The sequence below is a fragment of the Spodoptera frugiperda genome, chromosome 11 (genome assembly GCF_023101765.2).
Source record: "Spodoptera frugiperda isolate SF20-4 chromosome 11, AGI-APGP_CSIRO_Sfru_2.0, whole genome shotgun sequence".
Lineage (NCBI taxonomy): Eukaryota > Metazoa > Arthropoda > Insecta > Lepidoptera > Noctuidae > Spodoptera > Spodoptera frugiperda.
Window position 1 is genome coordinate 10,983,403 of NC_064222.1, and position 25,974 is coordinate 11,009,376.

General features: G+C 40.1%; 3 protein-coding genes across 5 annotated transcripts; 1 reads left to right on the forward strand and 2 right to left on the reverse strand.

Moving 5' to 3' along the window:
* Positions 1-1,219: 1,219 nt before the first annotated feature.
* LOC118274789 (phenoloxidase subunit 1) lies at positions 1,220-11,886 on the reverse strand. Its single transcript, XM_035592495.2, has 15 exons — positions 11,735-11,886; positions 10,535-10,653; positions 9,861-10,053; positions 9,395-9,497; positions 8,882-9,002; positions 8,196-8,401; positions 7,374-7,502; positions 6,816-6,939; positions 6,051-6,215; positions 5,486-5,614; positions 4,873-5,051; positions 4,109-4,254; positions 3,490-3,572; positions 3,018-3,170; positions 1,220-2,658 (listed from the first exon to the last, which is right to left on the reverse strand). Exons 2-15 carry the CDS (start codon positions 10,643-10,645, stop codon positions 2,446-2,448), a joined length of 2,055 nt encoding a protein of 684 aa, XP_035448388.1. The 5' UTR covers positions 10,646-10,653; positions 11,735-11,886; the 3' UTR covers positions 1,220-2,445.
* A 5,155-nt stretch (positions 11,887-17,041) lies between these two features.
* On the reverse strand, positions 17,042-19,313 carry LOC118274462 (dynein light chain 2, cytoplasmic). 2 transcript variants are annotated; one of them, XM_035591943.2, is made up of 3 exons: positions 19,147-19,313; positions 18,033-18,156; positions 17,042-17,696 (listed from the first exon to the last, which is right to left on the reverse strand). In XM_035591943.2, exons 2-3 carry the CDS (start codon positions 18,138-18,140, stop codon positions 17,535-17,537), a joined length of 270 nt encoding a protein of 89 aa, XP_035447836.1. In that variant the 5' UTR covers positions 18,141-18,156; positions 19,147-19,313; the 3' UTR covers positions 17,042-17,534. The 2 variants fall into 2 exon arrangements, with proteins under 2 accessions (XP_035447836.1, XP_050553048.1); XM_050697091.1 differs by lacking the exon at positions 19,147-19,313 and adding an exon at positions 18,776-18,922.
* Positions 19,314-19,662: 349 nt separating this feature from the next.
* LOC118274461 (serine/arginine-rich splicing factor 1A) lies at positions 19,663-25,841 on the forward strand. Of its 2 annotated transcripts, none has more exons than XM_035591941.2 (5): positions 19,663-19,996; positions 21,962-22,325; positions 23,002-23,087; positions 23,338-23,445; positions 23,915-25,841. In XM_035591941.2, exons 1-4 carry the CDS (start codon positions 19,818-19,820, stop codon positions 23,438-23,440), a joined length of 732 nt encoding a protein of 243 aa, XP_035447834.1. In that variant the 5' UTR covers positions 19,663-19,817; the 3' UTR covers positions 23,441-23,445; positions 23,915-25,841. The 2 variants fall into 2 exon arrangements, with proteins under 2 accessions (XP_035447834.1, XP_035447833.1); XM_035591940.2 differs by having other exon boundaries at positions 24,558-25,841.
* Positions 25,842-25,974: the final 133 nt, after the last annotated feature.

The window sequence follows — 25,974 nt, forward strand, 5'->3', positions numbered from 1 at the left end:
ATAGAACCTGGTATGCTATTTGCGGACACTATTCCAAACTCTATGCCAACAATATAACATTGTTTTATCCGGGAATCAAAATCGAACTCTAGAGTACAGCCACCGCATAAGGAAGTAGGTGTGTATTTCAAAAGATTTTAAAATGTAACATTACTCATCAATCCACTCAACTTTTAGCCACACAACGAAACATTTGTCTCTTACCTTCTGGTGCTTTTCCGCCAGAGATGTGCCATGTGCCTATGGCACAAAGCTGTAATAGCTAACTGTGCTAAACTATGTGACCCACTGATAACTAAGCTACGTACCTGTGCGAGGAAGATGTGCAGCTCGAGAAGGCAAGCCATCCGTAGCACGCATCTATAACACGCATCCATAGCACGCATATTTCCATATAAAAAATATAACTTGGTTGAGTCCGTTTCCATCAGTGCTAAGCTATGTGTTCCAACGAATATGTTTGGTCATAGCATCCACAGCAACGTAACATAGCACATCGGTGGAGGAAAAGCAGCTAAACTCACTGTCTCACTGCACTGCGGTCTAAAATAATTTTGAATTGTCTTACCTGTGTCTTCATCACGATGACAGCGACCACTAAATGAGCTACAACATGGTGTACACCAAACCATTAAAGAAAAGTTACTAACTAACTGTCCACGCGTTAAATAATGACGATAATAACGATACAACGGAACGTTATTGGTATTTAATTTCTATTTAATTGTCATCTACATTGGGTGATATTTAGAGTCTACGATTATTTCTTTGTTAATACCGACGCATCTTATGAACCTTAAGTATCATGGAGGGCATGATTAATCCTAAAAGGTTACCAACTCTTTATCATTACAACTTAAGTGTGGGAGAGCTACGCTTCGGCACCAATAGGCCGTCTTGACCGGAGTGATACCACGGCCTCACAGAAAACCGACGTGAAACATCGCTTGCATTGTGTTTCATTGTGTGAGTAAGGTTACCGGGGACCTAATTACCACCTTCCCACAATCTTCCCAATCGATTCACCAACAACCCTTAAATTCCTAAACCCCAAAAGGCCGGCAACGCACTTGTAACGCCTCTGGTGTTTCGGATGTCCATGGGCGGTGGCGATTGCTTACCATCAGGTGATGCGTCTGCTCGTTTACCGGCTTATATCATAAAAAATATGATGTTTGAACGGTAATGTTCAACGGTTAGTTATGAATAAAACAATACATTTGGTAAAAGGCTAATTTATTCAGTCTCAAGAATCCAAGTATTTACACAATATGTACAATAGAACTAACAACTACTTAGTATATTTACAGACCCGTTTACTTACAACTACTCTTAGATAATTACCTACAGCTACAATCGGAGTCCTTTGTCAATGCCAGGTCGTACCAGTAACAGCCAAACAATATAAATAAGACAGTTGAATGAATACATACAATATTATAATGCTGTATAAATAATATACAAGAGGATATATCTTAGAATTTGCCTGTGTTAGCAACAAACAGTCTCGAATATATGGTAGAAGGAAGGTCCCTACTGCCAACTAAAGATGTTTAAATATTCTTTGTTACACAGAACACACAGAAAATTGGTTAAAGACGTTTTAAATTTATATAAAAAGAAAGTGCTTATAAAACAATATTATGATTAATGAATAATATGGTTCAATTAAGAGTGCGGAATATTGTTTGGATTTGTAAATCTGCCTCAATGTGAATGTTATCGAAATACAAGTGATTTTAGTTTTTTTAAACGATATCATGAAGGATATTCTTTAAGCTTTTTTAGAAGTATCCAATTTTTTATCAATAGGTTTAGGTGTAAATATATAATCGTAACGTCTAGCAGGTTTGCACTTGTCACCAAAATATGGCTTCTTTACGATAGCTGCTATTTCAGCAGGAGTGATAGTTTCGTCTGGACAGCCACACGGCTTGTGGTGGCCATCTTGACCAGACGAGGCCGACGATATGGACGAGTCGGACGAATCGGACGAAACCGAGGCAGACCTACACACCCAACAGTTCAGTTAACTACTAATAGATGGCACCACTTGTACAATAACTGACTAAAAAATAACTAGACTTATCTAATGTATTGAATTATCAATATTAGTAAGAACAGCCTTGTTTTATAGTCAATTTTCTAAAATAAGTTATTAATTCGTTATTGTATAATAGCGCCATCTATGTTGCTAATCTAGAACCTTATAGTTTGATGCCTACCTACCGCCTTACCTACACTGTGTAGGAAAGGTGTACCTAAACGTATTGTATTGCTGTTACTGGATATAAATAAATAAATATAGAAGAAGGGGGACAAACTTTCCAAGATGTTTACAATACATTCACAATCTATACTTTCTATAAAGAGTAACGGAGATTAATGATCTCCTACTAACATTTCCCTTTTACCCCTTACTCCTTCTCCTGATACTCCCACAACCTACCGTCTTTGCTGCCTCGGGATGGTGGTGTCTGTGAACCGGATGGAACAGTTCTGCATGGCCATGTTGGGGCGCAGGAAGTCGGTCAGGCTCTGGGCGGGGGACGGCCGGTCGAAGGGGAAGCCCATGGCGCGGCGGTCCGGGTACTTGCGGTCGCGGATACCGCAGTACGAGGCTGCGTCGTTGCAGGAGCCTACCAGGTCTTGTTCCACCTGTAATAAATGGTTGGGGTTAGTAGATGAAGATGTGACAAGGAGTGTAACTGTGTAGGTTACATTACCAAACTGTTTTTAAAGCTCATATCATCTTATCTCTCTCTTCGAGATTTGGATTTGCCGTGGAGACTCCGGGGTTCTTTGAACGAGCCCGGTGTCCCCTACAGGCCCTGATGATGGCAATAGACAGATTTTAGTAAGGTAACAATTCTTATACAGTCATTTTCAATTTGAATAAAGACCCTGATGGTCTAATCTCTTAGAACCTGTAACTTTTGAAAGAAGACCATAACTTCTTCAGATATCCAAGAAATGCTTGCTTCCAGCACATTGAGCCATGTATATTGTATACGTACCCTGTCCTCAGCCCAGTTGGAGACCATGGCGAAGAGTACGACGGGGTACCCTTGCTGGTTGCCCTTGGCGATCAGCATGTGATGTGGCCATCCACAGCCGCAGAAGTCGAACTCCGCCGCCTCCTCCGAGCCAGGGTCGCCTGGACGCGCAGACTGGAACAACAGGACAGTGTAAGAAATACCTTGCTAGTACGAGTTTGCCTTACTTTGGAGGAAAACGAAACGACGGCGCCGTTCGGCACTCTGATTGGCCGGCGCGAATGAACCAACCAATCAGAGCGCCGAACGCGCTTTTGTTTCGATTTCGTTAAACGTAAAACAAACTCGTACTAAGGGTGCAGGTCAGAATAGGAAAGATTTTTTAAATGAAATCTTTACAAGACCTTTGTGCTAGGCCAAAGGAGAACCCATAGTTCCCTTTTAGGTCCCTTTAGTTCAACAGATGTGGATATAATGTAGTATGTTCATGTACCTGGTCGCGGAAGGTCCTCTCGTAGGGAATGGTGACGGACGAGTCCACGCTGCGGTGGCGGATCGTGTTGTTACCCGGACGTACTGGAAACATTCACATTAATTTACATTAACCAAAGAAAATAATCAAGAAAAGACGCAGTGCTACCCTCATAAAATAATTGATTCAGAGAAGACTCTCACTGGCTGTTGATGATGTAATAATTCTTTGGGATGTTCCAAGCATAATTATTATTGTCTACTGGTACTTCAGGGTCCAGTTTTTTTAGGGCTCCGTAGCCAAATGGCAAAAAACGGACCCTTATAGATTCGTCACGTCTGTCTGTCCGTCCGTCCATCCGTATTATGGGATGTCTCATAGAAACGGTGCCAGCAGCACCAAGCCAGTAACAAATCTATACTAATATTATAAAGCTGAAGAGTTTGTTTGTTTGTTTGGTTGTACGCGCTATATCTCCAGAACTACTGGTCCGATTTGAATAATTCTTTTTGTGTTGAATAATGCATTTATCGAGGAAGGCTATAGGCTATAAAACACCACGCTATGACCAATACGAGCCAAGCAGAGCGGGTAAAACAGCGCGGAAGTAGCTGGTGCCTCATAATGAGGGTATACGTACATCCAGCGGTGAACTTGTCGAGTTCGATCATGGAGCGGCGCTGGTCGTCGAAGGACAGCGGCGCGCCGCGCTCGTCCTGCACCGGCGCCATGAAGATACGGACCGTGCCCATCACTGACTGGCCCGACGTGTTGTTCACCTCGATACTGGGGGGGAACCAATACTGTTACTATCGACGAAATCACAAGGAGATGGGGGAGTGAAGTGGCATAGTTATCTGATGGTAAGCCTGGGGGGAACCAATACTGTTACTATCGACGAAATCACAAGGAGATGGGGGAGTGAAGTGGCATAGTTATCTGATGGTAATGTAATGTTGTTGCTAATGAGACCGGGGCGTGATTACCATCCGAATGATATCTCCTGTTTGGATGTCAGTAAAGTCATTCATCAGATTGGATCCCAGGTCTAGAAAAGACTTACTGTGCCTTTTGATGTTATTGGCTATTGCTGACCAAAGGTCTCTTTTTATACGAAGGTTTGAGCATTAGTCACCACGCTCGCTTAATGCAAGTTGGGTTTTTGTTTACCAGATGACGGAAATGTAGGAAGAGTATTTTTAATCTAATCACTGCAGTTGTTAAATATTGAACATCCAACGGTGTGACACTAGCTAATTCTCTATTGGACGAAGATAGTTAAGGTACATTAATACCGTCTGGTAAGCAAAAATACAGTTGCCCCCATTCATGCAATCTATCAATTTAGAAGATTAAGTAGGTACGCAAGTGGTTAGTTTAAAGCTAAGTAAAACAGAGACATACACGTAGTTGAAGTCCTGATGCTGCAGATGCGTGAAGCGGGCGAGCACGGAGCCGCGCGGCGTGAAGTCGAGCCCGCGGCCGAGGTCCACGGTGCTGAGCTCCCAGAAGGTGCCCAGCGTGTTGCGTCCCGCCGCGCCCTCCAGGGACACGCTCGACACGCGCACGCCGGGGAAGTCCAGCTGGGGGGGTGGCCGATTATATCAAACTCCAAGATACTAATGCCCGATTTTACCGACTATCCCTAAACCATATCTTAACTACAATAAAAGTTACTTAACGTGAGGGAACACCTAAACTAACCCCTTATCCCCTTTTATGGGATCAAGCCCACCACAACCTCCCATAAGCTATAACTCCTGTAAACCAGGATCTACAGTAGATACAACTATGAAAACACGGAATCATTGAAATCCAGCACATTCCAGGGACATGATTGACTGTCTTGGATCTCACAACTAAATAAATCAGAAGATATTATTAGAGGAGCAAAAAAACTTGTACTAGGTTGGTGTAAACCAAAATGGCATCAAATGTCACCTATCTTAACTTAGAGAAATAATAAATAACTTCCCACCTCTTATCTCCCACAGAAGTATGCAGTACTGAGACAAACCTTGTCATCCCCGTAGGGGGTGAGCTTGACCTTGTAGAGCTGGAACAGGTCGTCGATGTACGAGTGCCAGCGGTAGAACACGGGGTCGCGCATCGCCGTCGCCGAGTCTCCCATCACGCCGAATTGTTCCTACACCATACAGGAATAGGAGTTAGAATTGCATGACAGATACAAGATCCGACAAAGCCATTATCATCTAGCGTCTGGTAGAATAAACAGTGATGTTATTTAGACTAAACCAAATGGTGCTTTTGAAATAAGGGCTTTTAAATTCTTTTAACAGAAGTTTCAAATGCTTTTTCAGCATCCTTAATACAGGACGTAGAGTGAAGGTACATATGTATATGTCAAATGCTAATCAGATAGTTATTACTACCGCTACGAAATCTTTCTTCAGATTTACTACTAACCGCCACACTCAAAGTCATTTAATGGTTACTTAACCAAGTCCTTGGCGATGTTTCTATACAAAATCGTTACTAAAGAATACTTTAAGTAATCATTAAATGTCTCTGAGAACATCAGTAAGTAATCTAGTTTTAAAGCGGATTATCAGGTACATTACCAGATGGCGATGGTCAGGGTCGTGTGAGTAGGAGATGAAGACGTGTCCCATGTTGTGGAGGTCCCCGTAGTACCCTCGGTTGGGGCTGATGATGGAAGACTCCATCATGTTGCCCAGGATGTCGATACCGCGCTCCTCGTCCAGAGGCATCTGCCGACCGTTGGGCTGAGGGGGATACACACCGGGTACATTAGCTTATTTGAAAGAAAGAAAGAAAAAATATTTATTTTGCACCGGGCACGATGCACCAAAAAACAAATCAAAAATAAATATAAAGTAATACAAACATTTATAAATTAATATTTTATAAAAACAGAAAAAAAACAAAAACTGCACAATACTTATGAAAAAATTAAAAAACAAAAAAAAAAATAACACAAAAGTAAAATTAAAAACAAATAAAACCAAAAACAAGGTGGCAACGTGCCCAATCCAAAAGGGTTGCCACCTCAGTATGAGCTGGGCACCGAAAGTACCCAGCACTGATTTTCAGTTATGTACTATAAGCACTGGTCACCACTTTTAATCGGTCTACCTATCTGTAAGTCTTTGCTGGAGACCTATATTCAGTAGACGTCTTGTTGCTGTAGTATAAGTAACAAATCGGTATCATCCTTAGTGAGTATTGTAGATCAGGTTAATACTATCTTCTACAGAAATGGTAAAAAGTTAGTACCAATTCCAACCTACAAAAAGTACCTATCTATAGAGATCACTACGTAACTTCACTCAGTAGGTTACAGTAGACGTTTGGCCATGACTCACCAGTGTGACGGAGAGAGTCTCCACAGCCTGCACGAAGCGGTCCCTCCAGGTCTCGAGCTGGGACACGTCGGCGCGGATCTGGTCCACGGGGCGGTCCAGGTCGCGGATGGTGGTACCGGCAAACCTATAGGTAGATACAGTATATCATACACAGGTAGCATATTATTTCAGATGGGGCTGATGCCCGATCCGGAACTGCGTACAACATAAAAGGTTAAGGCTCCGGCTCAATGCAGGAGAAGGAACGGGGTGGTTTTTAGTCAGTAAGAGTCTGAAACTCCCTCCCGCCTCTTCCAAGGCGGGAGACGTCATTGGATGATTTTCACCCCTCAAGAAAAACATATTATTTTGATGTTGCTAAGAGGAGAAGGTTCCAAGGGACTGCATATTATATAACAGAGTCGAGATCCTTTCAGCCTGCGATCTCCAACCCGATCATCAACCGAATAGATTATGACAAATCCCTCTTTTGTAGATGAAGCGCATATTCCAGCTGTGGAGTCTCGCGCAGTCTAACTATGTGTGTATTTAGATATTCAGTAAGGGTTTGATGTATACCTAGGCGGCCAGGCTCTGCTGGCGACCTGCGAGTCGAGCTTGGGGAAGTATCCCTCTTCAATAGGGTCGCGGAAGTTCTGGTAGCGCGCCACGCGGGACAGGCCGTTGCACATGCGCTCCATGTTGTACCTGGAAATTGTCACAACCAAGATTATAGGTGGAAGGGTACTCCGAAAATAGTAATACATTGTTTGATCCGGTTGTCAACCCTAGACACGGAGACAGTGTAAAAAATTCTGCCACAAAAGAAAGTCTCCCATCTCATATTTGTTCGTGATAAACGCAATATTGAACAGAAATTGACACGATTTATTCAGGAGATACGGTGAGAGAAAGGAATGAAAGTTAACTCAAAATGCAATATGTATGAAGCATACCACTGAAGTGCATACATAACCTCACGCCTGTCTCCCATGGGGGTAGGCAGAGGCAATGGAACGCCAATTGCTACGATTCTTGCAATACTCCAATTGCAGAGCAGATCGTGGAGTATGTCCGGTCCAAGACCAACTGGACCTTGAGGGTGGAGAAGTTGGAGTCGCGCCACAACACTTCCACGAATTCCAACTCAACACTTCGGGACCTTCCTCAAGGAAGAGTTTTGGCCGAAGGGTGTCGTCTACCGGAGATTCCGAGGAAGGCTACGCGACACCACGCAGCGTAACACGACGCCGACGCTTCGTGTGCATGTATTAGTATATAATTCAATTGTATGTAATATCTATGTATAGTATTTTTCTATGGGCCTTAGATGCCTGAAGTAAATAAATAAATAAAAAAAAATGCAGTAGAATGAAAAAAAAACTGTCTAGGTACACTAACCTAGCAATGATCTGCTGGTGCATATAATAGAAGAGCTCTCCACGCCTGTCCTTGTTGACGATGGACCGGTCGGCGGAGTCGAACGGGTACACCAGGTGCCAGTGCCAGTGGTGCAGGTTGATGCCGATGTCCTCGCGGAAGTACGCCACGCGCTGCTCGGGCTCCGAGTCGTTCGCCGTGTAGTTCACCGGGATTGTTACTGGCATCTGAAGGCGACCAAATATCTTAGTTAGTTCGTGATACTACGTGGGATATTGTGACGAAGTCAATGGGAGCAGAGTAAAATACATATTTTGTCTCTCCCCGGCCCAAGTCTCATGGGATATTCAATTCAATTCAATTCAAAAAATTTAATTTAGATAAACATCCATATGTGTTAGTAGTAGAACAACTTCCAGCCTAGTGTTAGTATTAATGTTAGATATGATTAAGAGGATACACATTCAGGAAATTGGGCAGTAATGCTTTTTGATGCATCGGAACCCTTTAAACTGCGATCTACAATCCACTTCCCTAGCGTGGAGACTATAGCAAGCCCTTCTTATGCAAGTGTACTTTCAAGAACTATTGATGGAGTACCGTAAGTCGGTAACCAGAATAGGTGTTCAATTCCTGGTAAACCTGGTGGCAATCGACTTTCGAGTTTATTACAAAGCAATAAAGTTGAAAATCTATCTCCCACTTACCCTGACTCCGGAGGTGACGACGTTGCTGACCTCCCTGGCCTTGCGGAACACCTTGGGGTCCATGAACTTGTCGGGGAAGGTCTCCGCGAACGTCGGGATGTTCAGTCCTTTGGTGTCGGGCCTAAACATACCGTGATACTTTTAAATATGCCTTCTAACTAAACCTATTTCAGAACATTTGGATTTTAAGATTCAGATCAATCAGCAATCTTGGATGAAGATCGGAAAGTATTTTTTTTTACGTTGATTTTTCTCTTGTGTCGTGGGTTGTACAAATATACAATTATTATTTCACATGCACATGACACCGAAACAACAATTTGTGAATCACACAAAGAGTTACTCCGTGCGGGAATCGAACCCGCTACACGTTGCACGGCAGTCAGTTGCCTAGCCACCGCGCCAACCGTGCAGTCAATATAGTCAAGTAGCATCCCTGGTTAGATACTCCTCCGAGCACTCCTATTGAGTCCCAATACTTATGTCCTGCAAGAGTAAAGTGTTGCAACCAACCTGTGCAGTATGGCGACGGAGAGGCAGTAGTTGAACATGTACGGGTTGATGCGCAGCTGGCAGTACGAGCACACAGACTGCAGGTCCTCCAGGTCACGCATACCTGGAACATAAGGGTAATAGGTACCCTAGGTTCTTTTTAGAAAGATCCTGTAATTTATTAGGTAAGACTTAAGCTGTAGACCATCACCAGTCTCCTCCAATACTTTTTTCAATCCAGGTATTAAAACTCTGGATGAACGTAGCAGTGCCAATTTATATTTAACCAAATTCTAACACCGTTTAAGTAGATTTACTGCCGCACTCAGAGACATTTAATGATTACTTAAACTATTCCTTAGTAAGAATTTTGTATTGAAAATAATTCCTAAGGACTGTGTTAAGTAATCATTAAATGACTCTGAGTGCGCGAGTTAGTCTGTTTCCAACATTATTAGGAGTAATGATGAACCAAAGATGGACTTACCCATGAAGATGTCGATGAGCTTGCCCGCCAGTCTCCTGTGTTTGGGCACGAAGAGAGAGAACTGGTCATTGTAGGGCAGCTCCATGGGCTGCGCCAGGTTGGGGAGCGCGATGTTACGCACGGGGATGGAGCGGCCGGCGTCATCTCCGAAACGGTTGGCGATGGTGCTGGTTAGTGCCTTGTACTTCTCCGGCTGTAATATAGGATGACATCATCATCATCAGCAGCATCAGGCTATAAGTGCTCAATGCTGAACAAAGGCCACTTCTCCCGCGGTGAAGGTTTGAACATTAATTACCATGTTTGCTCAAGACGATATTATAATACAGGGGTGTTTATAATAATGATGGTGATGATTTTAGGGACGATTTTAGCTTTATTATCCTTGTATCACTATCACATCTCTTCTTGTTGGTTTCATCATGAGAGCCAACAAAAAGACTGCAACTAGACCAGCAGTTCTCTGATAACCCTGCAATCTTTCTAACTATGATCTTCAGCTCTCTGTCAAGAGATTACGGCAAACCCTTCTTAGGTAGAGAAGGCTCACACCCATATTCTAGCAGTGGACTGCCTCGGGCTATTACTGTTCTGTTGTAAAAGATAATAAGTATCTGACGTATCATCCGAACCAGAACTGGATCTTCTGCCCTCAAAAGAAATATGGTACTCACGTAGTAGTGTTCAGGGATCTCGAAGACAGCCTTCTCTTCCCCCTTCTGCATGAAGCACGGCTCCGAGGGCCGGTCGAAGAATAACAGCAGGTTCTTCTTTGCGTCCGACATCTTGCATACTGGAACACCACATAACATTATACACTTCTCTCCAGGATAGTAAATATTTAACCACAAGTATCCACCTTTCACCTGTTCTTAGTTCCATGTTATAAGGTGTGAGTCAATCGCCATACCAGTTACAAGTCTTATAATCTACTTACTGCTCTATAAATTTAATAATAGGTACTTTGACTGACAAGGGAATCGAACCCAAGACCTTGCTACACAGGCGAAGATCTAATCCGGTGCTGCGGACTACCTAGCGGGTTTACCGGGGCTCCAGCTTGAAAAACAGGAGTAGGAACGGGTGGTTTTTAGTCAGTAAAAGTCTGATACTTCCTCTCGCCTAGACTAGGATACCTAACTAAGTACGATTCGATATTTATATTATATTCGATCAATGAAGCAGTCGTACTTAATTTCTGCAGTATAAGCATAAACCCCTGACTTAGTACAAATAGTATAAAATAGAATAAAGACTTGCTGGTAATCCTACCTGCATTATACACATAGGTACCTAAATACCCGACAATATCAAGTATCGAAGCTACGGTTACAATAATATGCATGCTCGGCATACTAACGACGTGATAATATGGATCAAACAAGTGTGGGTAACTGATAGTGACACCTATTCCTACATGTATAGAGTGCAAAGTTGATATATTGGGAGCAGGAAATATACGAACATTTTGTTATAATTAATTAATTATTATTTATGTAACGGCTTATTCATGTAACTGTTTGATGAGGAACTCGAATAGTTTCAAGCTACGCTACTAGGGGCTATATAGTGATAATGCTATTATTAAAAGAAATTATTAGATTTCTTAATGAAACGTACTTTAGTATTTTATCCAGCTATATTTTTAAAGGATTGGGGTTATATTATTTAAGACTCTAATGCATTATCTTCGAGTTAAAAACCTCATCTTGTAATTAGGCACCGTACTCGAAATTCGCACTTTTAACTAATGTAGAAATCAAGAAATCCTACAGTCACTGTATACTATTATAATATCAAAATGATCGCAGAAAAGAAACACATTAATAAACCACACATACAATACTAAAATTTATATAAAAAAAAACACTTACCACAAGATTTTTACCAAAAAAAAAACAAAAAAGAACTAAATAAAATTAATTAAATAAAAACTATTTTATTTTGGTTTCAAGCCGTGAGTACCACGGCTCGACTGTGGTCCTCCACTCCTCGGAGTCATGTTTTATACAGGTTCCTTGCACACGGACACGGGAGACAGGAGTCAGGTCGTGTGCAAAGCTGGTGCCATGTGACTTGACTTGATAAGCCAGGGTGCAGGATATTCGTGGTCAGGTTATCGTGACCGCGGCGCTGATAGGGGCTCGAGTGTTACCTAACTGGCTATGGTGATAGTGATGTAACTGCGGCTGGCTTGGCTATTGCCCATGGGGTTATGGTATAGGCAAACGAACTCTTGCTGTAATATAAGATTTAGATTAGCTCACTAGATTAGGTCGGCCTGCGTAAAGAGGTTCCTCTCGAGTAGGCCTACTGATATAAGAATGTTTTCAAAAAACTATTTTACATTGATAAAACCTACTTATTGATGAGAAACAGCTATAGTAAAAGCTCATCTTTTACCAATACTGAATAAAAGCGCTTCGAACCTGAAACTTCATGTTTAGGTAACAGTCGAGTCAGCCCTGAACTTGTACCTAGATCTCCCTGAAACTCGGATCTGCGACCTGCCTTACGGGTTACCGGGGCTCCGGCTCGAAAAGCAAGAGTAGGAACGGGGTGGTTTTAGTCAGTAAGAGTCACTCCATCTCGCTTTGCCCAAGACGGGAGAAAACATTTGATAATTTTCCCCTCTTAAAACAAAAAATTCTCCCTAAAATGTGTATTGAATTATAATACACAGAGCCGAAGCTAGACAAGTAAAAGTCAAAAACATTGACAAAACTACTAAATCATGTTTATAGTCTAGCATTGCGGTACTATTAGCTATAAAAATGTAAAAAAAATCGATAGCAGAGGTAGCCAGTACCTACATACTGTGGATACACGCTCCCCGCCGCCCCCGCGTGTCACCGCGGATATTTTAATGGAAATAATTAAACCGTGACCTAGGCCCGGCGCCAAGAATAGCTGACACGCAGGTACATGTGTCAGGTAACTCAAGGACACTCACATGTGTCCTTATAAAAGTTATAAAAGTCGGCTTTGTGTCACAATAATAAACGGCAGGTACCTAACACTTCGACTCCGACTAAGTTTTGTTATTTGGTGCAGTCCACGCTAAGTAAGCTGTACTGTAATGCCAGTTTAGGAGCTAGGTAGGAGAGCCTAGGTGTCCTAATAGTTAGGGTTTCTTCTGAGTAAAACTCCGTTGATAGGTGTAGTGAAGAATGCATGATTTATTCGGAAACTACGCTGACTGACTTGTTGTTGTCTGCGACCTGCAACGGCACAAGAAAATCATAGAGAAGCGACGTTTCCTCACTGGTTCCGTCGTCACGTTCCGTGCCTGTTTCCTCTCCTTGCCCGCCTTATGAGGAAATGACAATAATTATGTTACCTATGTGAGAATATTGTGTAGGTATCCAAGCACCTGCCGGTTCTTGATAAGTAAAATTTACACATTCATGGTGATTAGTTACTACATTATCTAACAGATAAACCTAACATTAGGCATTAGAAGGCTAGGTATCAAGTGCTCTATCCATTTGCGGCAATCTTCAACCCACCGGCCAAGCGTGGTCTTTTGTAGATTAAGTCCATAGGCCAGTAGTGGGCTTTTAATTGGCATTGAATATTGATGTAATACATTCATGATAAGTTTTTTGTACGTAATTGAGTTTTGATTTGTACCTGACCAAATTAATATAAAATCAATGTGATAAAGCGCATCAAAATAAGGAATGAGAAGGCTACACGTCATAGAGATAGAATACATTGCTACCTACGCCACCCTGCGCGTCCCACGCACAATGTAGCGTGACGTCATGCGATATATCGACCTGATGCATCGCCGTTTTATTACGTGTCCAATGTTTTTTTATCTATCTAGAATTTAGGTAACAGGTGGACATATTATCAGCTCCAATTCCATTTTGATTTGTCATTTAAATTGAGCTTTATCTATCAACCAAGGCTGTCAAATTGCCATACCTAAGTAAGTACAACTCCTACTGCGAAGATGGATACTTTCCAAACTTAGTCCTCGGGTAAATAAACTCTAACATTGGACATTCTTGTTGGAAGTTCCTGATTAATGTACCCGGGCGACGAAGATCACCCCTGCTCACAATGCAACAAGGCCTCCTATTTATGCCTTCAAAGAATAGGTCCTAACTATGTTAGATATTTTAGGCATAAATTAAGGTTAACGATGAGCTTGCTTAACGAAACTGTAACTACCAGAGTATAGACACTATAGACACATAAATCACTTCCTACCCGTCGTTATTAGAGGGTACACCCATTTCTGCCAGTCATGGTATTTAGGGGGCGAGCGCGTTGCCATACAACGTTTAATCTGTTTACACCCATACCCACATAATATAATACACGTAAATTAATATCGGATGACAAAGAAGAATATTATTTCATTTTCAAAACGTAAAACTAAACTAGAACTGCTAGCAAGCAGCGCTAGCCTATTTAAAGAGTTTCCGTGCAAACGTAGCTGTCCGTAATCCCATTTACAAGCCTCCGACTTCTACCAGATAACTTGCTTAGTCGCTAAGAAGCAAAAAAAATCACCTCGCACCTCGCACCTCGAACCTGGGTAGAGCTACACTCGCGCTTGCGTTTTTAATTCAGAATTATATTGTTGTTTTAACACGCTATATGCAAATAATTTTGGTTTGGATACCTACTACGTACCTATAATAACAAAGACTGACAAAAAGTACACGGTAATAGCTAGGTACCTAGATGTAAAAATATCTGCATTTCAGTCGTTTAACTGTTGTTTATCTAGGTATTCACAGACATAGTCGGTTAGGTACCTATTTCATGCTTAGGTATTCAACAATAAAACACGAAGCTACATGCTATAGGTAACCTAAGTATGCACACACGCGGATTTATCGATTACAGGTGAGCGCTAAACTGTTACAAGCTCAGGGTTATTGTCGATCGTCACAGCAGCATTAGCGGCCCTAATTGACCTATTTACTCAACGACGAGTAAATGCAAAGGGAATACTATCTTGTTTTATTTTATCATATTTTACACCTGATAGCAAATTACATAGATATCAGTTAAATAATGTTATTTGTACAGTTAGCGAATATACCTACGCGCCCTCCTACATACCTAAAGTCTGGCGGTTTAAAAGCTAAATATATTCTAGTAAGAAAATTAAGATTGAATGACATTTTCCTCATTCAGTTCCAACCTACCGACATTAATGAATAATTTCATATAGAATACAGTTAGGTATAATCCTGAATGGTAAATACTTATTTACTTAAATAATAGTACGTATATATACCTCGCTTTACCACAAAGTAATTCAGGAATTCATTCAAAATAACGACTTACATGAGCTATTCGAGAAAAGTTCTATTAGTTTCAAGTGACACCGGAACTCTTATTCAAGGGAACCAAAACAGAGCCAGTTTTTCTCGAACACATGAATAAGACGTAGTTATTATGTACGTCACACACATCAGTCTATAAATGACCACTGCTGACCAAAGGCTTCTCACACGGAGAAGGTTTGAGCATTAATCACCACGCTTGCCCAATGTGATTGAAACTTAGCCCACGATGTTTTCCATCACCGTATGTTAGTTGTCTCTAAATAATCTTTTAAGTACATATTTTAACTCGGGAAAAGTCATAGAGGTAGGTTCCGAACCCGCATCCTCATGAGAAGCGGTTTTAAACCTCCAGGCCACCACGCAATTAGCCGTCACACAAAATTATTTCAGGAATACATTACCTATTAACAAATTGTTAATTAGGTATTTCGTTGCAAACAAAGCCGTGGTATTTGTTACCAGGCGTATGCCCCCAGCAATGTGGCCATGATGTCGCATAATTTTGAAATTAGCATGCCTACTAAATTACATGCAAATACCATGATTAGGTATATGTACCACGTGCTACTTGGTTAATTTACATAATACTGAATTAACACAAACGTAGGTATTTCAGTAATAAAAAACCAGGCCGGCGCAAATTAAAGGGTAAAATCTATAAGTATGTATATTAGGTATATATTGACTGCACGGTCGGTACGGTGGCAGGCTAGGCCGGCTGTAGCGGGTTCGATTCTCCCACGACGCAATCATTTGTGACCCACAAATCCTTGTTTCGGGTATGTGTAGTCTATGTGAACTTGTATGTTTGTAAACTTACACCCATGACACAGGAGAAAATCCTAGTAAAAAAAAAAGAAAATCCCTAAAGATGAAATTTTTCACCTTGGCAATAGACTTAATAAGGCTTGTGTTGTTTGTAATTTTTTTCGCAGTTGCGAGGCTACGCTACTACCTAATAGGATAGGTAACAATGCAAAGTGGAACGAATGAACAATATTACCTAGTAATCAATTAACAATTTGCTGAGTAGCGCACAAGGCTACGTTTCGCTTGTTCTAATTAGGTAGTATCTACACGCATATTGGTGGGTGAGCCAGAAATATTCATAATGCATAATAATATGCGCTAACCAGTCTTCCAATGTCAAATTCTGATCGCCAGCTTCAGCTTCAGCGCAGCAAGAAGTTTTAACTGTTAACTTCCATTCCTTCAGGAGAGCCTTAGTCCATTCGATATCTAAGGTCCTAGTGAGAAAAAGCAGCAGACACCCGCAGCACCAGAGCAAGTTTTTTTACTTTGTTTTGCGCTTGCGCCGCTGCCGCGTTGTTTGCAGTCCATGTTCCGAACTGATTTCAATCCTCCATCAAACCATCATATCCAAACAAAGCTCTTTGCTGCTCTTCCAAATTGAGACTAGAGAGGAACAACTTTGAAACAAGCAGTTAGTAATTAGCTGCGCTTGCGCCGCTCATGCAGTCAGTAGAGTCCATGGCCTATTTCCTTCTATTTAAGAATTGGTTCATCTCGCATCACTTTGATGAGCTGTCCTCCCATCTCAGCCTGGAAGACCAGCAAAGTATTGAAACTAGCGGCCAGTCATACGCGTGTAGTGTGACCAAATGTGTCATTAAATTCCCACACGCAACGAATCGTACGCCGTATTATCCAGTGTGATGTCAATGTGAAATTAATGATTTATATGCTATATGACAAAACTACAAGTGTATATAGTAAGTAGTATTATAGTATAGTGCAATTTGCACACAGCTCAAAAAGCCTATCCTACCAAGTAATGTTTTGTAAACCTTTGTCCAATGTGCTGAAAATGGGAATTTTGGAGTAAAAAAATATAAAGAAAATATATTTGGTTTGTAAGAAAGTTTAATAAAGAAGTATTGAAAAATATTTTCACAGGGTGTATTAACAAAGAAATTAAACAATAAATTTAGTTATATACTAACATATGACTTTTACGCTATGCTAGGTAATAAGTCTAGGAATAATTAACTAAAATTTTTAATATAAATACACTAGAAGTGAATGTATTACCCAAGTCAATATCGAGTCTTAAATATAGCTAACACAGTACAAACATACATCGAGTGCGCCGGGGACTAAGAAGTGAAGAGATTCGACGCAGTCCAGCATCGTTAAATAATAAACAGTGGGCTTGAGGCTAGTCCTAGTCGCGTGGCGTGCCGCACACACACAGTCACCAGTACCTGGCACTCTCTCACACACTCACACACACACACTGACTCGCGCGCCGCCGGCGGCACGCGGCCGGAGGCACTCGTCGCCCGGTAATACTGCGTCTGTGCTAACAACATAAAATTTTGAAGGGGCACAGCCCCGCCTAGCCGCTCTTGAACAGCAAGATGGCCACTTGGCCCAGGTAGAAGTAGATGAAGTGGCGCGTCTCATGCGTCACGTACGAGCCAAAGTTGCGTCCCACGATGCAGTGCCACGTCGGGTTGTACTTCTTGTCAAACTCCTTCTTGATGAAAGCTGCGATGTCCTGCAAACAACCAATGCCCACCTCAGCATGATGTCACCAAACATACTTCATTCAATAAACCTAACTTGATTCATTATTCATTAATTCATAATGATTATGACAGATCATAATTACCCATTTTGGTATTTACTCACAATTTACCTATTATAAATTACACTAACCACAACAGGAAAACCTCAAGTTTATCTTTGGTGGGAACTGCACACTGAAGCTCATTTCCACAAAAAAAATAATTTAAATGTAAACATTGTTTACAACCTAAAATTATTGTTATTCAGTTAATTTATTCTGGTGAAGTACGTGTTTATGTGGCTGCAAAATGCTTGGTGGACTTACCTTCTCAATGTTGAACTTCTCTAACGCCTGCGTTGCACAGTCCACAGCATCCTGCTGCATCTCTTCGCTCATATCAGCATTTTTGATCACCGCCTTGCGGTCGCACATCTTGTCAGCTATGTGTCTACACAAAATATACTTGTGGTGAGTGATTTATCATAAACTTAAGTTTTTCCTAATTACATTTGACATTTGATACCCTAGTTATTTTACAGTAAATAACAATAAGTCGCAATAATAGATAGTGACTTGTTTTTCCACTATCTTATCTTTGCCCAGTCAAGTAATAGCATGTCTCTGCCTGATATAGTGACAAATAAAAGCATTTTTGTTCCTTATCTTCATGTTTTATGTCAGAAATTACTTGAAAAATATATTTTCCAATTGTCAAAGAATTTAGATTTTAGTATTTATGAGCTATAGCAATAGGGATGTTAAATTGGCAAATCAAATGCAGCTACTTGTTGCAATTGATGACCGATAGCCTTAGTGCTAGAGGTTAGAGTTCCTGAACCGCGTCGATAACATTGATTTTCTACGTGCCCTAAAGGGGGACGCACTGATTATTATATTCAACAACAAAGCGCTATAAATAACTACCAGAAAAGGTCAAGCGCGAAATCCGGGACTAAATGCGCGCCCTTTACAAATCGGAACCCTGCCTATGAAAAATGTCCCTGAGGGAAAATTTAAAACAGGAGTCATAGGACTGCGTTATTACTTGGCGCATCTACGATACCCACCTGACCTCTTCCACTAGCTGCGACGGTGTTTTCGTAGTAATTCTAACGGAAGCACTAGCACTAATGCCCGTCATCAAAACTGATAGGAGAAATTAGGAACGCGGCACCGACATGTAATTTGGCCTAGCGATTCGAAAGATAATGATAATTCATCATATCGCAGATTATCACTATAGAAACAACATGGTTAAATCAATAAAACCATTTCGTTGCACATCTTTGCGAATATTTGCAGAAAATAAATTGTTCCGCCTGTAGACTTTCGCACACCATTTTGTGAATAATACTATAAATTATGGGAAATCATTCACAAGAAATATTTAAAATGAATAACAATAAATAAATAACCACTAAAATAAAGAAATACTCACTTTGCTTCGGGATAAAGAACAAATTCTCACGTAAAGATTTTGATAACCGGAGATTCAATGCCTACTTTCCAGAGGATTCTTTCACAGGCTTCTTTCAGCAAAGATTTCTTCTAATTGCGACAGAGGGCGTTCCAAATTCAAACATATTCGAAAAATAAACTTTATGGCATATTTTCAAACATTTTATTTTTGGCCAATAAATATTTAGACAAGTAAAAATCAATGTGTTTTTTATAATTTTCACAAAATAGGTATTGGTTTTTCTCTATTTACTAAACCGAAAAAAGATTTCATTAAGTTTGACAGTAAATTATTATTTTTTTGGTATTACGTTGGTTTCATACGAAGATTATTGCATTAAATAAGTCAATATAAAACTTTAACGCTATTTAAAAATTAATATTAAGATACTATTCATTTTAAAATAATAATTTCTATTATTTTGGACTAGAAATAAAAAATAAAAGATCCATAGACAACATGGCGTACTGTCAAGCGAAGCCGCATCCGTTTCCTTCCTACTTATGAGCTGTCAGCCAGCCCGGTTAGTTGATCAAATCAGTATCAGACGCCATATTTTATAGGTACGCGAATGAGACGTTGAAGCGTTATCTAAGAATTCACAAAAATAACGCGAAGTTCCTCTCAATTTGTGCATAAAACAAGTCAAAATGTCTGGTGGAAGCAGCAGCAACCGAAATGAGTGCAGAATATATGTCGGCAATCTCCCTCCCGACATAAGGACAAAGGACATTCAAGATCTATTTTACAAATTCGGCAAAGTTACATTTGTGGATTTGAAGAACAGAAAAGGACCACCATTCGCATTTGTAGAATTTGAAGATCCCAGGTAATCATTTAATTAACTATTATTTTAAATTTCGAACTGTTGTGTTGTTCAGAGAAAATAGTTTACGAAGTTACTAGGTATAGACAGAATAGTGGTATTTTTTTTGTTGTGTACACAGATACACATACAAAATTGAAGCTTTTAGTGCTGTAGAATAAGTGACCTAATTTCCATCTCTTAAATCTAGATAAAATTACGTATTTTGTAAAAAAAACATCTTAAGTTCAATGATCAAAAATGACGTGCATCAAGCAGCCATAATGAATTTGTAATTAGATGAGGAGGAAAAGTTAAACAACACGAAACGTGAATTTAATCATATTATTAAGTGATCAATAATTATTACGCAGCTATGAGCAGTAAGCGCAGTAAATAATAATAATTGCTGTGAAAATAATAACATGTATAACTGAACACTGGATGTATGTCATCTCCAATTAATAGCAATGTGATAAGTAATGAAACCAAAAACAACTATATTCAAGAGATAAAGCATACAGTGTCACTGAATCATATAATATGAAGTCAATTATGACAAACAGAATCTTTGTCACTTGGGCAGTATTATGAATGCTGTTCTATGTAGAAATATGACTGAAATTAACAATCTTATCAAGAATCTAGTTCTAGTTATGATCTAGAACATTTTCAAGTTATTAACTGAAACTCCATTCAACTTAGGTCAAGTTATATAAATCACCAGTTATCTATTTAGGCAATTTTCCCTTTTGACCATGTGGTGATTTTATATTTGTTTTTGTAAGAATATGGCATTATCAGTAATCACCATGTTACAAGAATATGGTATTATCAATAATCACCATATTACAAGAATATAGTATTATCAGTAATCACCACATTACAAGAAAATGCCATTTCTTAATCACCATGAATGTTTACCCATTTACTTATGCTGTTACTGATAACAAGACATGTGACGATAAACAAGTTGTGTTGCCTGTGTTGTTATCTATAGTCTTGTTTATCAGTGACATGTAAAACTTCAGTGGATCTTCAACATAAACATTTTCTTTAATTACATTGCTTTATTGTTGAAGAAAAATATTACTGTCACTTATTTAAAATAACACATAAATAGCACAGCATGTTTAAATCCTCTATAAATGTCAGCCATCAGTAACTCGCACACTCAGAGTCATTTAATGGTTACTTAACCCAGTCCTTAGCAATTGTTTTCCATACAAAATCATTACTAAGGAATAGTTTAAGTAAGCATTAAATGACTCTGAGTGTGGCAGTAAGTGTTTTTACTGTATACTAAACACAAACACCTACATTTTCCTTCATTGATTGCATACAATAGTAAATGGATACTATAATCACTACATAGTATAAAACCAAGTCATTTTTTCTTCGCGATGTCCCTTTGTATGCTTAAATCTTTAAAACTACTTTTGATGAGATTTGTTTTAACCCATTGTATGCCGGAACACAGATCCATGTGAGACACAATGTGTTTTCTATTGTGTCTCATATACCAGCAGTCAAGCCGTTAATAGATAGTGATTTAAGAGAAAGGTTTATATGTATAATACATCTATACTAATATTATAAAGCTGAAGAGTTTGTTTGTTTGTTTGTTTGAACGCGCTAATCTCAGGAACTACGGGTCCGATTTGAATAATTCTTTTTGTGTTGGAAAGCGCATTTATCGAGGAAGGTTATAGGCTATAAATCATTACGCTACGATCAATAGGAACCGAGCAGAGCGGGTGAAACCGCGCGGAAGTAGCTAGTGCTTAATATATCACCATTACACCCATGCTAAGCTAGAGCGAGTTGCTAGTAAAGTATGATTTGTAATTCCATCCCATGAAATATTGACTCTAATAGTAGAAGTTGTAACAATTGGCAGTCCATTGTTTCTGCTTACCCCCATGGGAGACCGGCGTGAATAAGGCATATGTATGAAATATTTACTAAAATAACTATTTTTGTTGACAGAGATGCAGATGATGCAGTCCGTGCTCGTGACGGTTATGATTATGATGGATACCGCCTACGCGTAGAGTTCCCACGCGGTGGAGGCGGTGGCGGTGGCCGGGGAGGACGTGGTGGCCCTGAGCGCTTCGGAGCACGCACGGCAACGAGAGGGCCGCCTGCTCGTCGCTCTGAACATCGCGTACTTGTCACCGGACTTCCTCCATCAGGATCCTGGCAGGATCTGAAGGACCACATGAGAGAAGCTGGTGATGTCTGTTTCGCTGACACCTTTAAAGATGGCACCGGTGTGGTCGAGTTCTTGCGTCATGAAGACATGAAGTATGCTGTCAAGAAGCTGGATGATTCTAGATTCAGGAGTCACGAGGTGAGAGTCCATACCAACCTGAAATATCTAAAAAAAACTACTTAATTTTCTCTTGTAAAACAAAGTTCCACAATTAACTACTACACCATTTAGTTCCCCTAACATGGAAAGTTGCTTCCCTATCTACGACAATTATCACGCGATAGTTTCGATTATTGCGCCGAAAACTTGACAAGTCCATTAATAAGTTCAGAAGCCCAGGTAAAATGCTGGCCTCGCTTGTGTACATACATATGTATAGCATGTTATTGATCTAACTCGGTTACAAGGGGTTTCACCCCAAGTATCAGCCTATGGCTACGACTCATTGAACAAGGTTAATGAACCTTAATTATGCTAATAACTGTTGGAATATCCATTCAATCAGAAATAAAATAATGTATACTCATTTTCTGTAAACTGTTTTGCCTTTTGTGCTAGCTTTGTGATTGATGGAAAAGTGGAAATAATACATAGTTAATTTGCTAATGTATAAGATAAACAAAAATTATAGTGTGTACAAGGACAAGGTTAATACTTCTTGTACTCTTTTGGTAATCATAGGTTAACAAACAATGCTTTTCGAGATTTGTCCTTCGCCTTTTTTTAATTGATTATAATTTAGTTTGCTATTTATTGGTATCAAAATTTCAACTGGCTATTATACTGATTGTTAATTTTGTTTGTTTTTATTCAGGGCGAGGTATCGTATATCCGCGTCAAGGAGGACTACGGTGGTGGCGGCGGCGGTGGCGCTGACCGTTACAGTGGGGACCGAGATAGGTAAGCCACTCAATCTTTCAGTCTACAGTCACAATGCCAACTTTTTTAGTAGTCAATGTTTTGCAAGATGATAATGTATCTGGTCTAAATATCTTATGGGCCACGGATTAGTCTCACTTGCTTCATTTGTGTTTTCGTAAATGCATTATTTGTGATTTATCATATGCATGTATAGTAAAGCAGCTGTGTAACATGCTGAAGTGGACATAGATGATGGATAGACAAGATATTGATCTGTGTATGGTTGCAGGTCCCGGTCGTACTCCCCGCGGCGGCGCGGGTCCCCGACGTACTCGCCGGTGCGGCGCAGCTACTCGCGCTCCCGCAGCCGCAGCCGCAGCCACAACTACTGAGACAGGTCGGTACACACGCACCACTGCCACGACTCATGTCATCCCATCTTATATTACCTACATCTGATAACGCGAATACAACGATAACCCATCATTCGCAATGGGAATACATTTTGTAGCTTTGCACAAAGTATTCACCATTTTTTGGTTTTAGATATAAAACTCATAATAATGAAATAAATATATTATACGAGCAATTAAAACTAAATATATAAATATTAATAATATATTTTTCTGATACACTATTTACCTTACATAAATTTTTGTGGTGTGAAGTCATTGCTAAATTAATCATAAATAATTACATTTGATAAATGTTACAAATTGTAGTTAACTTACGGTTAGCTGTTAACAATATTTGAATATAAATTAACACATATCTTTAGTCAAAAATATGTTTTTGTAATAATTATTCTGAATTGATTGAAATATATTTTGGAAATATTGTCACGCAAGCCACAGCTATATTTACAGTAATGGAAGGATTCACTGGATATAGCAGTTGTCAGCTTGTTGAAAATAACACTGGACTACTCAGGACTTTTGCAAATAATTGAAAATATCTCTGGACTTGAGGATTTGGATTGTAACTTAAGGATTTGGATTTCATGTGGATTCATCAGGTTTGCGGGACAGACATACTTGGCAATGGTATCATTGAGACTTAGCTTTATCAATATTCAATACTCTTTGGTTTGTTTTGCCTTGCGTAACTCGTTTATTTTGTGCTTCATATCAATATTTTATATCTTAGGCCAAAAGACTGATTTTTTTATAGATTAATATTTTTTATTTCGTTTATCTTACAATCATATTATAAGTACAGTTATATACATATTTATATCTTGTACTAATTTTTTCTCAATTCCAATCATTATTTTTGAGTTAGTCTGGATTTAATGAACTCTTTGAATTTGATGAGGAAGTGAGTGAATCTCAGCCCTTACTCATCGTTATCAGTGAGCACTGATTAGTAACCACATGGAACCTACCGACGCGTCGCCCGCTTGCCAGTACTGGGAGCGATACTAGTGGCACCTGCATGTGAGAGTGGTTCCATGTGGTTAGTAGTGGTGCCGTCCCACGGCATGTGAACTGAAGGTCTATATTTCGACAGCGGACGGAGCGACGGCGCCGGCGGCAGCGGACAGCCTCACGTAGACATAAGACATACATGTACCGTACACTGCGGGACGACATCGCTGCCACACGTACTTTACATACAATGACCCTTTACGTGACACGGGGTACATAGAAACGATCCTCGAACTGATTTTAACATTAAATTACTTATACCTATAAGATCTCTAGATGATTTAGCAAACTTAACTTGATGAACTATTTGTTGACAGCAACTAATTCATTGTTAAAATCGGATGAGGTTGTTTCTACATATGTCGTTTCACTAAATGTAACTATGTAATAAGGTACTCGGATGTTGTTGAAGTAGTGTATAAAATTGGAAGTAAATATAATATTGGGATTGAAGGTGCGCGAGCCGTGTCGTCCGGCGCACGTCCGGGCCGCCGCCTGCGTCCCTCGACTCACGTGTCGGGGGGCGCAGGCCGCGACGCGGACGACTCTCGATTACATTTACAAGTTGACTGTTTATAATTAAAAGCATTTTCTTTTGTTTCATCCTCTAATGGAAATCATTGGATGTGCTTGGCTGGAGGTGTGAGTCAGGATGCCGTAGAGGCCTCGCGTGTAGGATCGGATCGGATCGGACCGCACCGGCGGATCTCTGGCGGACATTTGAATATTTGTCGCGTGGATGTATTGTCCCTTTTGGATGTTGGATTTGGTATTGGATCGTCGGCGCGGCCGGCACCTCGCACCTTCCGCGCTGGACAGGATCAGGACCTTTGGGTATGACATTCAAATTAATTGCAAAATAACTTATGTTGAGTGCACGCTCGGTACAGAGTATTAATGTTTGTTTGGATATCCTTAACTCACACTTTATTTGCTTCTCGATGTCTGCCGTTTATTTCCTAGACGTAGGACTTCGGTTCAATGACGATTATGAGAGATATTTTCTATTAGCTTTGCTCATTAGTGTGTTAGAACCTAACAACTCAGTGTCATATATAAATAATTAGCATGCTTTACGAGCTTTTCATACAACCTACCTGCGTGACAGCGATACGAGACGTGTGTTTGAATGGATGACCGAAATGGATAGTTTTAAAATTGACATGTAATTGATACAGATTGTAATTGTGAGATGTGATGTTAGGAACACAAAGTTAAATCACAAATGTATTGTAAAGTGTGCGTCGCGGACGCTCGATATATCATAGATATAATGTGTGGACATACATATTGTAATATAGGAACTGGATCAGCATTCCAAAGACCAACGCACTTTGATGGACTTAATAAATTCCTTACAAAAGAATCCCTGCATTATTATTCCTTGCTATAATTCCCTTATCTCATCAACTTACGATTTTCATAGCATTCTGGTTGCATTACAAGATGTGGTCTGTGGAGAAGGAACTCATAAATAAGGGAAACAAATTAGACACAAC